The sequence below is a fragment of the Kogia breviceps genome, chromosome 16 (assembly GCF_026419965.1).
Source record: "Kogia breviceps isolate mKogBre1 chromosome 16, mKogBre1 haplotype 1, whole genome shotgun sequence".
NCBI lineage: Eukaryota > Metazoa > Chordata > Mammalia > Artiodactyla > Physeteridae > Kogia > Kogia breviceps.
Genome location: NC_081325.1, coordinates 5,468,715 through 5,483,992, shown reverse-complemented (window position 1 = coordinate 5,483,992; position 15,278 = coordinate 5,468,715). Strand labels below are relative to the sequence as shown.

The following is a 15,278-nucleotide window of genomic DNA, read 5'->3' as shown; positions in this document are numbered from 1 at the left end:
TGTGCATTTCCAGTTGAGAACTGTAGCTTTAACGACTTAGTAAATAGATGTGATTAAGAAATTCTGAGATATTTATGAAACAAATACTTTCCTCCCTTGATTGCCTTCTGGTTTAAAAGTAAACTTCTCAGGAATGACATTTCAGTATAATCCAAAAGCAGTGTTTGCCTAGCAAGGTCAGGAAGTTTCACTGGCGCTCAGAGACCTCCGGGACTAACCATTCCAGGCTTAGGAACAAGGTTTCCTATGGGGAAACCCAAGAGCTCTTATGTATGTGCTTTTACAGTCCCCAGAGCTGTGCACAGAGTATTGTTTCCTGTTAGCTGTAAGAGAAACAACTCCAAGTCTGTTCAGCTAAGTTATTGTTACCTCAACAAAGTGCGGGGGAGGGGGGGGCGGTTGTGTGGTAATATTACATTTAAGAACTTTATTTTGGGAAGAATACCCTTACTGGAAATAAATGTAAATGATACCTTCCTGATACCCAATAGTCCTTTGCTTATGAAGTAAAGAAGGTGCATAATTCAAGCTTAAAATTTGTATGGTAATGTGAAATACCCAGATATTTGGAACATCAGTGAGGGCATTTAGGCCAACAGGAGAGACAAAGAGGTAGAAAGTGAGATAATCACTTTTATTTTCAGCTATGAGAAATGTGTGGTGAAACCAAATCCAGTTGGACTTAGAGGATGGCTTTAGGCAAAGAAGTAGGTCCAACTGTGTTCTATCACCTAGGAGCTGTTATTCATTTTATATGTAAGTTCTTCACTGCAAGATTTGGCATATGAAGTATTTGAGTAGTGGACAGAATTTTTAAATGAAAAACCTAAGTTAAAATATGAAGCCATAGGGCTTCCCTGGTGGTGCAGTGATTGAGAATCCGCCTGCCGATGCAGGAGACACGGGTTCGTGCCCTGGTCCGGGAAGATCCCACGTGCCGCGGAGCGGCTGGGCCCGTGAGCCATGGCCGCTGGGCCTGTGCGTCCGGAGCCTGTGCTCCGCAATGGGAGAGGCCACAACAGTGAGAGGCCCGCATACCGCAAAAAAAAAAAAAAAAAAAAAAAAAATGAAGCCATGTGTAGTCCAGGACTAATACCTTGAATTTTGTATATACTGTTTGAACAGAAAGCCAGGAATCTCAGCATGAACTGGTCTAGATCTAGATCAGATGGTGGTGGTGAAGAAGCCTCATCTCAAGACCAGAATCATCATGAAGACGAGAGAAGGTGGCAGCAAGAGCGTCTCCACAGGGAAGAAGCCTATTATCAGTTTATTAATGACCTCAATGACGAAGATTACCGGCTAATGAGAGACCATAATCTTTTAGGCACCCCTGGTAAGAGATGGGTAAAAGAGGAAATACCTTTTTCAGCATTATTAGAAGTTTCAAAATAAGGAGGGGTTTTTACCCCATCTTCCCTCTCTCAAAATATAGTGTACTGTTTTTGTGACTTTAAGAGCACTGTAACATAACAGCATCACTGGCTTACTTCTGTATTTATAAGTAGGTAAGAATATTGAACATACAGCACTGTTAAACAAGTGTCAAACTAACCAACAGGTTAATGTTCATGATAGTGTCAGATATTTATGTGGTCCTATGTCTCTTAAGTAATATTTGTACAAATAAAATATTCATTTAAAACCTAATTCTAACTCATTTGAGGTCTTATCATTTATTTATTTAGCTGAATTAATGACTCCCCAAAAGTCCAATGTGCTCCATTAATTTTTTACAAATTAATTTCACAGATGAACTAATTGCAACTTGTATGCTTGTATATATTTGTGTGTTGCATGTTTGCATTCTATATACCCATATAATTAGATGGGCATTCATTACCCATATAATGAACTAGGTAAAATTCAAGTAAAGATTTGAAATTTTCTCTAGAAATACTCCCTTCTTAATTTCTTTTTAACTCTGACGAAAATCCACAGAATTATAACTTATAGGTTCCTAAGTATATCAACTAGGAGCACTTCATTAATGATTCAAATTACATCTTATCTTAATTTAAATAAAACATGAATAAATGAAACAACCAAAATGATATGTATTTGCATGAGTTAAACATTTTTTGCTGTCTTCAGTTTATAGAACATGAAAACAATGTTTGCAATGTTGAACGTCTTCTGCAGATTGCTAAAGATTAGTCTTACCCTTCATGAGTTTTCATAAAACGTAGTAATTTAAAGATTTTAATTTTAGTGGGCACTTTTCCATTGTTTTAGGAGAAATAACATCAGAAGAATTACAACAGCGGTTAGATGGAGTCAAGGAACAGCTAGCATCTCAGCCTGACTTGAGAAATGGGACAAACACCAGAGGTATTGTAGACTCTTTTCCATAAGGAACAGGTTTGATTGGAGTAATTGCAGACATGAACTTACAGGACCTTGTACAATGTTTGTTTTTAGTGTTTTCCAGATTAAATGTGATAATCATTCAGGTAGTATTTACATATTATATGGCGAGCAGTATAGTTAGGTAGTGCAGGACAGGGGTTGCATATAAAGAGGTCTTACACACCCATTGCCTTCAGGGAGCTCACGTGTATGAAATAGTATACAATTAATTACCAGCAGACTTCTTTTTAATCTTAGAATTTACACACTACTTTTTTTTTAAGTAATATAACTAAACTTAGCTTCTAAAAATTTATACAGAACAATACAGAAAGACTGAGTCAGGAAAACCTATTTTTGTTGCTTTGTTTTATTGGTTTTGTGTTGTGTCATTTTACTGAACAGACACTAAGTCATAATATAAGAAGTTCTTATAAAAAACAAATCACTTGTAAAAACAAAAAAATTCAAACTACACAGAAGTGTACAGAGTTAAAAGTAAAGCCAGCTTTAAGGTCCCTCTTACCAGTTCTACTTCCTTCTCCGGAGGTGTTCATCAGTAGTAGTTTCACATATTATGTCAAGATCATGGTATTAGGGTGAAGACTATGAAAGACCCCAAATGCACTGGCTGCTGAGATAGAAGTTTACTTCTGTTTTGTGCTCACGGTCCAGGGCAGACACACGTTAATCCATAAAGCCCTCTGGGACCCACTCAGCCAGCACAGTGGCTCTGCAACTGCGCTGTCCCGTGCAGTAGCTACTGGCCACATGGGCCTATTTAAATTTAATAAAACTGAACATTCAGTTCCTCAGTCACATTAGCCACATTCAAGTGGTTAATAGTCCCCTGCGGCTAGTGGCTTCTGTATGGGACAGCACAGGTACAGAACATCTCCACTGTTGCAGAAAGGGTCACTGGGCTCTGACTGCTGCTCCAGGGTATGGTTTGCGTGATCAAGCTAAGCCACAGCCACGTCTTGGTTGCAGCTGGCGGTTCCAGGTTCCAGGAGAAGGCCCGGGCCCCTGCCTGAAAAGGTGCTCTCTCACCTCCACTCCCGCTCCGTTGATGAGAACTCAGTCCCGTGGCCATACCCAGATGCCAGGCTGTTCACAGGACCGCTGCGGTGCATTTCCTGTGGAAGAATGGGGTGGTAGATTTTGTGAGATATGAGTGACCTCTTTCACACGCTGCCATCACTATATTCCAGTAATTAAAGAAAGAAGTGGCATCTAGAATGACAATGTTCACCTGCCCTTTACTTATATCTTTTTGCAAATTAAAATGGAAAGTGGGTATTAACCCTTTTTCTTCTTTATGTTTAGATATGCAAATTGTACTATATTGGTATAGCTGGTAATACTGGTCCTTTGAATATGTTTTAATGGAAAATGTACTCATCTCGTGTGAAATAGCTGATACCTTTAGACTATGGCTGAAGTTGCTCTTTTTATTGATGCCAGCAGCTGATTAACAGGTTTAACTTTAATATTTAAAGAAGTTTTTTTTTTTTTTGCCGTACGCGGGCCTCTCACTGTTGTGGCCCCTCCCGTGGCGGAGCACAGGCTCCGGACGCGCAGGCTCAGCGGCCACGGCTCACGGGCCCAGCCGCTCCGCGGCACGTGGGATCTTCCTGGACCGGGGCACGAACCCGCGTCCCCTGCGTCGGCAGGTGGACTCTCAACCACTGCGCCACCAGGGAAGCCCCTTAAAGAAGATTTTTATGAGAGATTGCAGTAATGAAATAAAATCAAAGCAGACTCATTTAACAACTGTTTTTGAGAAGAGCGAACTTGGTAAAGTCTGTGTAGGTAACGTGCATTAGAATGCTTTCCATTGAGTTTTGTTCTTTATATAATCCACTGGTTAAAATGGAAAACTTAAAGCTTCCCGCAGTAGCACTATCATACTCAAAGAAGTTTATTAGGGGCACATTTCTTTCTTTCCTTCTTTTTTTAAATGTATATATATTTTTCATTTTATTTCATTTTTGGCTGCATTGGGTCTTCATTGCTGTGTGTCGGCTTTCTCTGGTTGTGACGAGCGGAGGCTGCTCTTGGTTGCGGTGCGCAGGCTTCTCACCGCGGTGGCTTCTCTTGTTGCGGAGCAGGGGCTCTAGGCGCGCGGGCTTCAGTAGTTGCGGCACATGGGCTCAGTAGTTGTGGCTCGCGGGCTCTAGAGCACAGGTTCAGTAGTTGTGGTGCACGGGCTTAACTTCTCTGCAGCATGTGGGATCTTCCCGGATCAGGGATCAAACCCGTGTCCCCTGCATCAGCAGGTGGATTCTTAACCACTGCGCCACCAGGGAAGTCCCGGGGCACATTTATTTCTAAATCGATTCATTCAACAGTATTAATTGAGAGTCTGATTTGTCCCAAATACTGTTGTAGAGGTTGGGGATTTAACAGTGAGTAAAATAAGGCAAAACTCATTGTGTTCATGCAGCTCATGTTCTAAATAAACAGAAAATGTATTTTATTGTATTATATATACACTGGCTAACATTTATTGAGTGCTTCTTATGTGTCAGATATTATACTAATCATTTTATATACAGTATCTTAGTTTATCCTCATGATAATCCTTTGACATCTATACTATTATTATCAAATTTACAGATAAGGATTTAGCCAGAGAACTTAAGTAACATGCCTGAGGTTTCCTATCTTCACATGAAGATATAATTTGGTTCTAACATTTTACTCATAAAGCCATATTTCTTGACTTAAACATTTTTGGCAGTTTCTGAGAAATAGTATAAAATTCTTAAGGTTGCCAAAATACCTAGTTGCAAAAAAGATTGAGTTACCTTTACCAAAAGAATTCTAAAAATTCAAGATAAATTATATATACGTTTTGCCACTGTATTTTATTGATACTGCCGTATGAATAAAGCAATTTTTAAAATATTTATTTTTATTTAGTTAGTTGCAGCGGGTCTTAGTTGTGGCAGGTGGGCTCCTTAGTTGTGGCATGCGAACTCTTAGTTGCAGCATGCATGTGGGATCTAGTTCCCTGACCAGGAATCAAACCCAGGCCCCCTGCATTGGGAGCGTGGATTCTTATCCACTGTGCCACCAGAGAAGTCCCAATAAAGCAATTTAAATGTACAGTTTTGACACTGGATATGTTTTTCATTTGCCTTAATATTTTGCCAATGACAGGCATACAGAAAGCAAGAGTGAGGATTTCTTCACACCTTTGCACAAATAGTATTTAAAATTTTATAATTTTGATACAGTGTGTATTATAGTATGCTTAGTATACACCTTTCTTTTAGAAAGTTCAGTTTTGGGACCATTTTTCATTCATTAAAATGCACAGATGTTCTTAATTATATTTTTAATTTAACAAAAACTTAGTTTATCTTACAAGCTTTCAATAAAGATCTAAAGATAGATTTTAGGAACTGATGTTAAGTTGATTTGGTTTGCTTTTCAGACTCAGGGGTTCCTCGAGAAAGTTCAAATGAAGATTCTCTGCTGGAATGGCTCAACACCTTTCGTCGCACGGGAAACGCAACTCGAAGTGGACAGAATGGGAACCAGACTTGGAGGGCTGTGAGTCGAACAGACCCACACAGTGGAGAGTTCCGATTTAGTCTGGAAATCCACATAAATCACGAGAGTAGAGGATTTGAAATGGATGGCGAAGATTACGTGGGCGTTCCGCTTTCAGACGTTAGCCAAGATCACACCACAGATGGACCACAGAGATCCAGTAGCCCCGTGGCCAGGCGAACAAGGAGCCGAGCTGCAGGGAACCTCAGTGGTAGTGGTGCCAGCGTTCCGAGAACTAGGCTTGGATCGAGGGGGTGGGATTCAGTAGAAGGATCTTTGTCAGCATTGGGAAGGTTAAGAAATGGAACTGGGGGGGCGGTTGGCATCCCTAGAACTAGTGCTCCACGCGCTAATTTCAGTAGTCCATCAGGTGGTAGCGAACTCAGGCAAAGGGAGGGGCAGCGATTTGGAGCAGCCCATGTTTGGGAAAATGGGGCCAGAACTAATGTCACAGTGAGGAATACAAACCAAAGATTAGAGCCAATAAGATTACGGTCTACTTTCAATAGCCGAAGCCGGTCACCAATTCAGAGGCAAAGTGGCGCTGTTTATCGTAGTTCACTAAGGGAAAGTAGACCTTTTCAGCAAACCGGTAGGCGGTCTGTTAGGAGGAGAGGTATAACTCGTGTCTTTCTAGAGCAAGACCGAGACGGCAGAGGTACCGCATATCCTCCACTCTCTAACTCAAGACTTGTGTCAAGAATCACAGTAGAAGAAGGAGAAGAGTCCAGCAGGTCCTCCACTGCTGCACGGCGACATCCAACGATCACACTGGACCTTCAGGTGAGAAGGATTCGTCCTGGAGAAAGCAGAGACTGGGACAGTATTGCAAATAGAACTCGATCTAGGGTGGGGCTGGCGGAAAACACAGTCACTCTCGAAAGCAACAGCGGGGGCTTTCGGCGCGCCGTCTCTCGTTTAGAGCGCTCAGGTATGCGCACCTATGTCAGTACCGTGACTGTTCCTCTCCGTAGGATTTCTGAGAATGAGCTCGTTGAACCATCAGCAGTGGCTCTGCGATCAATTTTAAGGCAGATCATGACTGGATTTGGAGAACTGAGTTCTCTAATGGAGGCCGAATCTGAGTCAGAGGCTCAGAGAAGTGGTCAGCGTCGGCCAGAGACACACTCAGAAGTGAGTCTCCTCGGTGAGGCCGTCAGCCAGCGCAGGGGAGGGTCCTCCCAAGGCAGGTGGACCCGAGAAGACAGCCCTGACGCCCCGCCTCGTGCCCCAAACAGAGGTGGCAGGCAGTCGCGCAATTCAAGTAACTTGGTCGAAACTGGCACCCTACCTATCCTTCGCCTCGCTCACTTCTTGCTTAATGAAGGGGAGGAGGATGACCGCATGCGTGGTTTAACCAAAGAGCAGATTGACAATCTTTCCACCCGGAGCTACGAGCACAGCAGTGTCGATAGCGAACTAGGGAAAATCTGTAGTGTTTGCATCAGTGACTACGTAAGTGGAAACAAGCTCAGGCAGTTACCTTGCATGCATGAATTTCACATCCACTGTATCGACCGGTGGCTCTCAGAGAATTGCACGTGTCCTATCTGTCGGCAGCCTGTCTTAGGGTCCAGTACAGCCAACAACGGGTGACATGCTGGACCCAGTCAAATGTTGCATCTTAGTAGAGCTGAGTATGCAGGCATTCTTTTGTTGAATTATTTGTGATGAGCTAACCAGGATGAAAAATAACAGATGATTATAGTTTGAACTATTTTTTGTGTGCTTTTTTAACTTGTTAAAAAGAGAAAATTTATAGAAAATTTAAAATGCAAATGTTAAATTATCCTAAAGTACAGAATAGTTAATATTGCTAGAACCAAATAACTTTTAAAATGTTTTTATTTTGGTAATTTTGTCATGCTAAGCACTTTTGTATCTGCACAACTCAGTAGGTTACAAATCAATATTCTTTTTCTGACAAGTCCAGCAGATTTTCCTTGGACTTTCAGGCTTCATACCGTGTCCAGACATTGGTGTCTAAATAAGCCTTTCTTTAACTTTTTATTCTAAGGACAGTATCTTTTCATGAAAGAATATTTGGCTGAATGTTTGCTAAATGCATTAAAGTTACTTGAAATGTTAAATTTAATATGCAGCGTATCACATGTGTGTATATAGGTATGTAATTTTAAGGTTAAAATATTCAGTCTAAAAACTACCAGTTTGGTTCTTATTTTAAACGGCTGGGCTATTACTGCATATGGCACAATGTTTAATACTTACAGGATCATCTCTGGGAGGAAGTAGATTAAGATATTTAAAAATAGACATAATTTATGAAGCGTCTCTGACAATCTGACTTATTAGACAGCAAGCAATATATAACACTGAACAAGTATTTCTTTTTTCAGAAATGGAACTTGGAAATTTTAGAACTTAGAGGTTATTTAACTTGAGTTCTGCCTTTTTGTGACCTTTTTGAAAGTGCAAACAATTTTTTGAATTACATTAAGTAAGATATACAATATGCATGGTTTCTCAAATTTAGTTTAAAATCTAAAAATAAGGGTCTATAAAGAATCAAATGCATAGATAATATGTTAAGTTCAATTGGAGACCAAAAAACTCCAAATGAAACAGTAACAACAACAGCAAAAAAAGTTAAGAGAATGTAGACTTTAAAACACAAAGTATGCATTGAAGATCTGTTTCTACCAATAAATATTAAAATGTGTCAACTGTTCTTCTCTATTGGTCCACCGTGGTTTATTCACTGAAAGCAGTAGTTATTTCGCACTAACTCGATGCCAGGCAGTGTTACAGGTGTTGAGGATTCAGTAGAGGACAAAGTCCCTGTCTTCATGGGAAAGACATATTTGCTCTTAGGAAATTGGAAATCGATCAATAAAATGCATTATTGTTCTTTTATGTTTGTTTATGAATAAATGACATAGTTTGCTATGGTGATACCACTTGGACAAAATCACAAGAACAAATACCTCAAGGCCGATTCTGTGAAATTTAGGTATATCTCAAGATTTAGTTTTTGTTTCCGATCAGTGATTACATATAGTTCGTTCTGTAAGATGCATGCACAGGACTTGTTAGGGGTGCATTTAGCCCCTGGAGTGAGAGGTTTTAGTAAAGGTGGTGACTTTGTTTGGAGTAAATGGTTTATGTAGGTCACATACGGGACATAGGACTGGGGAGTTTGATTTGAAGGCTTTAGATACCAGACTTACGGGATTTTTGCTTTACAGAGTCTAGATGGCTCTTGATAAATCGTATTGGCGAAGGGTAAGATCATTTTTCATGTTTCAGGAAGATTGGTGCGGTGCGGCGTGCAGACACAGTGGAGTGGAGAGAGATGGGAAGCAACAAACCAATAAAGGAAATATGATGATCAATTTTTACTATCAATTCTCATCCTCAGTTATCATCTAACCTAGGTTGATGGAAGTGAAACTGGAAAGAAAGAAAAGGGCATTAAAATGTTGGGGAAAAAAAGACATTATTTGGTTTCTAGTTCACCGTGAGGAGGTGGGAGAGTCATGTGTTCACAGGTGGAGAATCTCTGAGTGGAGGAGGGCGGACAAGTTACAAGCTCGGCCAGTGTAGACATTGACCTGAAATGGAGCCGTATTCATGTACCTGTCTATCACAGTCACTTTCGTGGCACCATGTGTCCCCAATAGGACAAGGGACTAAATCCAGCAGTTACTGCTCATACGGAACCTTCCTCAGGAAGTTCTACCTCCCCTGGTTTGAGCAGTTTGGAAAATCAAGAGGAAAACAAAGAAAAGGGGAAATGAACAGAGTAGGGATAAGAGAAAAAAGCATGTTGATCCTTAGTCGTTCACAAGACATGGGAGGGCCAGCGCGTGAAGAGACGCCCAAGTAGGTACTGGAAATAGAATTGGATTGTGCACTGTATGGAAAAGTCCCGGAAAGCAGCAGGAAAGCCTAATGAATTTGGTAGATTGGTACCCTGGGAACAAAGAAGTGTTTTCTTTAATATTTTCATTCATCTCCCAGTAAACAAGGCTGATGACAAACACAGAGGCTCATCTATTTACAGCTTCTACTCAGCAAGGATTGTACCCTTTGTGCTTCCAATAAAGAAAGGAACAAATCATTTAAATTCTTCATTTGGGGGCTTCCCTGGTGGCGCAGTGGTTAAGAATCTGCCTGCCATGGCAGGGGTCACGGGTTTGAGCCCTGGTCCGGGAAGATCCCACATGCCGCGAGCAACTAAGCCCGTGAACCACAACCACTGAGCCCATGTGCCACAAGTACTGAAGCCCACATGCCTAGAGCCCGTGCTCTGCAGCAAGAGAAGCCACCGCAGTGAGAAGCTCACGCACCGCAACGAAGAGCGGCCCCCGCTCTCCACAGCTAGAGAAAGCCCGCGTGCAGCAACGGAGACCCAACACAGCCAAAAATAAAATAAATTTATAAAAAAATAAAATTCTTCATTTGACTATTATGTTCCATGACATGTCCTTAGAGCTTGTTCTGTATAGTGTGGCTGTCTTGCAAACTTCTGTTTCTAAACTGTCAGCTTCCTAGCTGCCTTCCTACGTATTACATCCCTTTACCCTCTTTTTCTTGTATCCCAGAGTTTTATAATTTCGACTAGCATTTTTACGACTTGATTAGCTTTCGCTCACTCTTAGGTTGTGTTTCTTTCCGTCTTTAACATGAATTCCTAGTTTAAATCTCCCATGCTCTCCTTGAAATATCATTGCCTCTTAACATGGTAGGAGGCAGAGTTAGAGAGTCAATCACAGGACCATTTGCCTCCAAAGCCTGTGCTGTTCCCACTCCCCTGCATCCTGGAGAAGCTGAAATGCCTTGGGAAGTTTTCAGCCTAACTCCTTCCCAAAGATACTTGTCTAATTTTGTAACTTTGATATATCATGTCTTTGTTTCCATGTGCAAATACACCTTTTCTTTCCCAAGGATGAAAAGAGAAGGACCACTCCTGAAAGATATCAAACAGAATCTATACCATGAGGATGAATCCAGCAAAGAGATGAATGAGACGTCTGAAGATGCTGTGTTAAGGTCAGAGTTAATAAGCTATCTGAGGCCTTTTCGTGAATATTTCTCCCACACAGGAACTCACAGTGAACTTCTCATCTTCCTACACGTCTCCATCTGAATAACCTCTGGCCAGAGGAGGAAGAAATGGTGTAGAAATAGGAGCCCATGTGAAGTGGGTGGTCGTTGCTTTGCACTGGCAGCAGACTCCTGTAGGGTCTCTACCTCAACCTTGTATGACTCTGGCAATCAGAGACCTGGGATATCTCTCAACACAGATGCAGGAGATGATTTCCCAGGAAGCCAGAGCCATCTCTCATCGAGAGGGCCAAAGGTTCCATGTTCCAAAGGACATGACTGAGTGGCAGTGGCGATGGTTTCCTTGATGTCGTCAGACAGGTTGGGGGTGCTTTTCAGTGACTGAGTGTATTAGGCCCTGATGTATCTGCCCTTGTGATAATTGGGGATCCATAAATACTTTCAGCAAGTATGTTTGTTGTTTTATTTTGAGCATTACATCTCTGAAGACTCTTGAGCTGGCCCCTATAGTTTTCTCTTTTTTCATTTTTAAAAAAACAACAGTCACACTTCTTCTGGAAACTCAACACTTTCAGACGTATTTTCCCTCTATTAATGTCTCATTTGAAGACAGTTACATATTTCATCACAAAATGTTCCGACTTGACTATAATCCAACTATCTTCTGTGCAGCTTCAGACATATTCACATTCTTCCTGGTGGGAGACAGTCCAAGGTCATGTGTAGCTTCTGTATCGTGAAGTGACACAATTTTGAGTTCAGGTTCTCTGGATGGTGTCCGTTCTTCCGTTAGCTTGCATTTGATAATAAGCTTTTTAAAAAAATATTTATTAATTTATTGTTGGCTGCATTGGGTCTTAGTTGCTTTCTTAGGGCTTTCTCTAGTTCATTAGCTTGGATCTGATCAGGTTTAATTTCAACTCCTCACCATCCAACTTATGGGATAAATGATAAATGTAGCTTGTGTCTACCTGCTAGAGTGAAGTGGAATCAAGATCAAACTAGAAAGGGGGAAGGCCGTGTCCCTGAGGACATCGATTACTGGTGCAGAATATACACCAGGCCTTGTTGAGCGACCTTAGTAGGATGAATGACAGAAATGGTCTCATGGCGTCTCTTTGCTGCCTCACTTAGCTGGGCGTGTTTGGTCAGCCAGTATGGCTGGTTCGGGTCCTAGTCGGGGCCCCTTCAGAGAGGCCCTGAGGGAGGAGCTCCCCGTTGGCGCTGGTGGCGGCAGCAGTGAAGGCGGGGGCGGGAGGGTTTGAGGGGTGCTGGCGGGCAGGTTTGATGCGCGTGCTTGGTTCGGGAACTGCTGTAATATTGAGCAGTCACAACTGGAGCAGGCTGAGGCTTTTGTGACAGCATAGCTTCCTTAAAACTTTAATTAGGTCCTCAACTATTTCCTCTGGGGTCTTGTATCCAATGCCAGAAATCTTGTCTGATCCTTGATTTGCTTGGGGGAATAGCCACGGCCAGAACACCTTAGGTTTTTGTTTGTTTGTTTTTCGAATTTTGTTAGGAGTATCGTTCTGTGGCTCTGAATCTTAAATCAGGTGTCGTGTTTCTGGCCTAGCCGGGAGCCTCTGGTTAATCTTGCCTTGACCCTTTGCTACATTTCAGACCAGTGTGCTTTACAGTCGGAGGGCACCGTCTTCGTTTTTGTCCGCAGGATGAGGCAAAGGGACCATTGCACCCTGACCAGCTGGGGTCAGGTCATGTGGCCAGTCCGCTGCAACCATGTAGACTGGGAGGGGATCAATTCCATTCTAATTCCCAGCACTGAATTACCCGGGGTTCCTGACAACTCCCTGTGTTGGGGTTTCCCGAGACCACTTCCAGGTTAGTGGGTGGCTAGGACTCAGGACTCAGCATATGGTCGTGCTTACAGCTCAGATATATTACAGGGAAAGAAGACAGCACAGTCAGCAAAGGGAAAAGGCACATGGGACAAAGTCTGGAGGAAGCCAGGCCAGCTTCCAAGACTGCTGTCCCTGTGGAGTCACACAGACGTACTTAGTTCCTCCAGCATCGAATGTGACAACTTGGGAGAAATGTTGTCTCCCAGGGAAGCTCATCACCGACTCGGTGGCCGAGATTTATTGGGGGCTGGGCTGTAGGCATCCTCTGCCTGGCGTGTACCAAAATTCCAAGCTCCTGGAAGGGAAGCACGTGTTCAGCGTAAACCAGATGATTTGCACCGATAGTTCAGGCCCATTGAGACACGCCTGTCAGGGAACAGTGAGGACACCCCCAAATCAAGTTCCTGGATGCTAGCCAAGGGTCAGCCTTGCACACAGGGCTTTCCGAGGACGGTCTGAAGCTTCTCCATGAATTCTTTTCTGCACACGCCCACATCTCCATCTCTAGCTCAGAACGTTCTCCTCTACTCCAGGACCGCGTTCTGATAGCCTTGGTTAACGTCTGCTAGGCTGGCCCTTTGGAGCCTCAGGGTCAGTATATTCAGAACTGAAATAATCTTCACCCGGAGCGTTCCTCACGTTCTTTTGCTGAGCTCAACGCCTCTGCCATTCACCGGTTCAGTGAAGGCAGGAACGTCTGATCCCCTTTCCCCGTGGGGAGGTCAGGTGGCACTGGCTTGCTGAGGATGGTTCCAAGGGGTCAGAATGAACCCCCGCCTCATGGCTGTGAGTGCAGAGAGTCAGAAAGTTCAAGTACAAAATTGTGATCAATGCACTGATAAGCCTCAGAGGTGGAGAACTGGGTTTAAATAGGGTGTCAGAACAGGAGCGATTGGAGAGACGGTCAAAAACCAGGAGGAATTAGTCCAGTCCGATGAATGGGAGAGTGGTCAGGAAAAATCCCTCCGACCGTGGCTGTCCCCGTGGCTGGTTGGTTGCTTGGCTTGAGTTGGTGTGTGTTTGACGGGGAGTCAAGCACTAAAGAAAGGGCTGAGAAGGGGGTAAATAAGAACCCGGACGCCTGCCTCTCTCCTCAGGTCCAGTTGAGCAGCCTACGTCCTTTGGAACCCTCCTAGTCTCCTTCCCGTGTGTCAGGTCGGTGAGGGCCGTGCTCACGTCCCACGTCACCCCTTAAGTGGCGGCAACCCCCCTGCAGTCTCTCGGGGCAGCCCTTCCACAGGCTCATCCGGGTGCGTCCCGTGGCCACACCCCCAGCTGTCTCCCTTCCGTCCTCACCGTTCTCACGGTAACACGTAAGGTCGGTGTAGTTTTGGCCTCTGCCGACCTTCCGCAGCCTCGTTTTCTGCCATTTACGGTGCCTCTCGGGGTCCTCACCTTGCGCTTCGCGCTTCCAAGTTTGCGGCCGTGCTGTTCTCTCTTCCTGTGGTGGCCTTTCTGGTTAAACTCCTGCTTGTCCTTCGACTCTCACCTCCAGCATCGCTTCTGCAAAGGCTCCTCTGGTCCTGTCTCCGGGGCACAGCAGACGCGAGGTCTGGGGCCCGCACTACTTCTTAGGGGCCCGTGAAAATGTTTTAATTTCTTTTAAAATCATCAAAATATATATGTATATGTAAATATGATGTAACCTGTATCACATTTATCATTATACCAACGCAGCAGTAGAATATAATTTTGATGTTTTTTTTGGAGGAAGGGGCCATGGCAAAAGTGCCGAGAATCCCGTCATCTCCCATTTAGGAGCTTCAGCTACACTCTGTCTTCCCCTGAGAACCGTGAGCTCCTTGAAGTTATCCTCGGCCCCTAGCATGAGGCCAGGTACACAACAGGTCACTCGATGTATTTAATATGTAATGGATAAAAGTTTGGGTACTGATAAAAGTTTATCAGTACATTAAAAGTTGTTGGTAAGATTTTTTTTTGGAAATTCAGAATACATTTACCATGGAAATAATATCACACGTTTGTACTTTGAGGCAACAGAAAAAGGCTTCTGTTCCAGGCCAGCCCACAAAAATTTACGCTACTCAGAATGGTCCTGAAATAGGATTTAAGCACAGGCAAAAGCAGAAAAACCCAACAGTCCTGAAAGTTAACAAAGAATGAAACTGAAGAAATATTGAAGTAAGTCAGAAAGAGAAAACCAAATACTGTATATGAACGCATATATGTGGAATCTAGAAACATGGTATAGATGATATTATTTGTAAAGCAGAAATAGAGAGGCAGACATGGAGTGCAAACATATGGATACCAAGGGGGAAGGAGGAGGTATGATGAATTGGGAGATTGGGATGGACATATACACACTACGATGTATAAAACAGATAACTAGGGGACTTCCCTGGTGTTCCAGTGGATAAGACTCGGCCCTCCCAACGCAGGCGGCCTGAGTTCGACCCCTGGTGGGGGAGTTAGATCCCACATGCCGCAACTAAGAAGTCCGCATGCTGCAACTAAGAC

The 15,278-nt window shown here is 43.3% G+C and overlaps 1 protein-coding gene across 21 annotated transcripts in view; it reads left to right on the top strand.

Annotated features, from left to right (window-relative positions):
- RNF6 (ring finger protein 6) overlaps nucleotides 1-15,278 on the top strand; it is a 102,219-nt gene that overhangs the window by 1,745 nt on the left and 85,196 nt on the right. For 4 of the 21 annotated variants that reach the window (XM_059042082.2, XM_067016714.1, XM_067016713.1 and 1 more), the window contains exons 3-5: nucleotides 1,126-1,336; nucleotides 2,236-2,331; nucleotides 5,792-8,784. In XM_059042082.2, coding sequence (XP_058898065.1) covers nucleotides 1,144-1,336; nucleotides 2,236-2,331; nucleotides 5,792-7,506 — 2,004 coding nt within the window. In that variant the 5' untranslated portion in view covers nucleotides 1,126-1,143 and the 3' untranslated portion in view covers nucleotides 7,507-8,784. Of the gene's footprint in view, nucleotides 1-1,125; nucleotides 1,337-2,235; nucleotides 2,332-5,791; nucleotides 8,785-9,177; nucleotides 9,248-10,818; nucleotides 11,390-13,894; nucleotides 14,716-15,278 lie in introns of those variants that run through there. The other 17 variants (XM_067016716.1, XM_067016717.1, XR_010837257.1 and 14 more) reach the window with 16 other exon arrangements.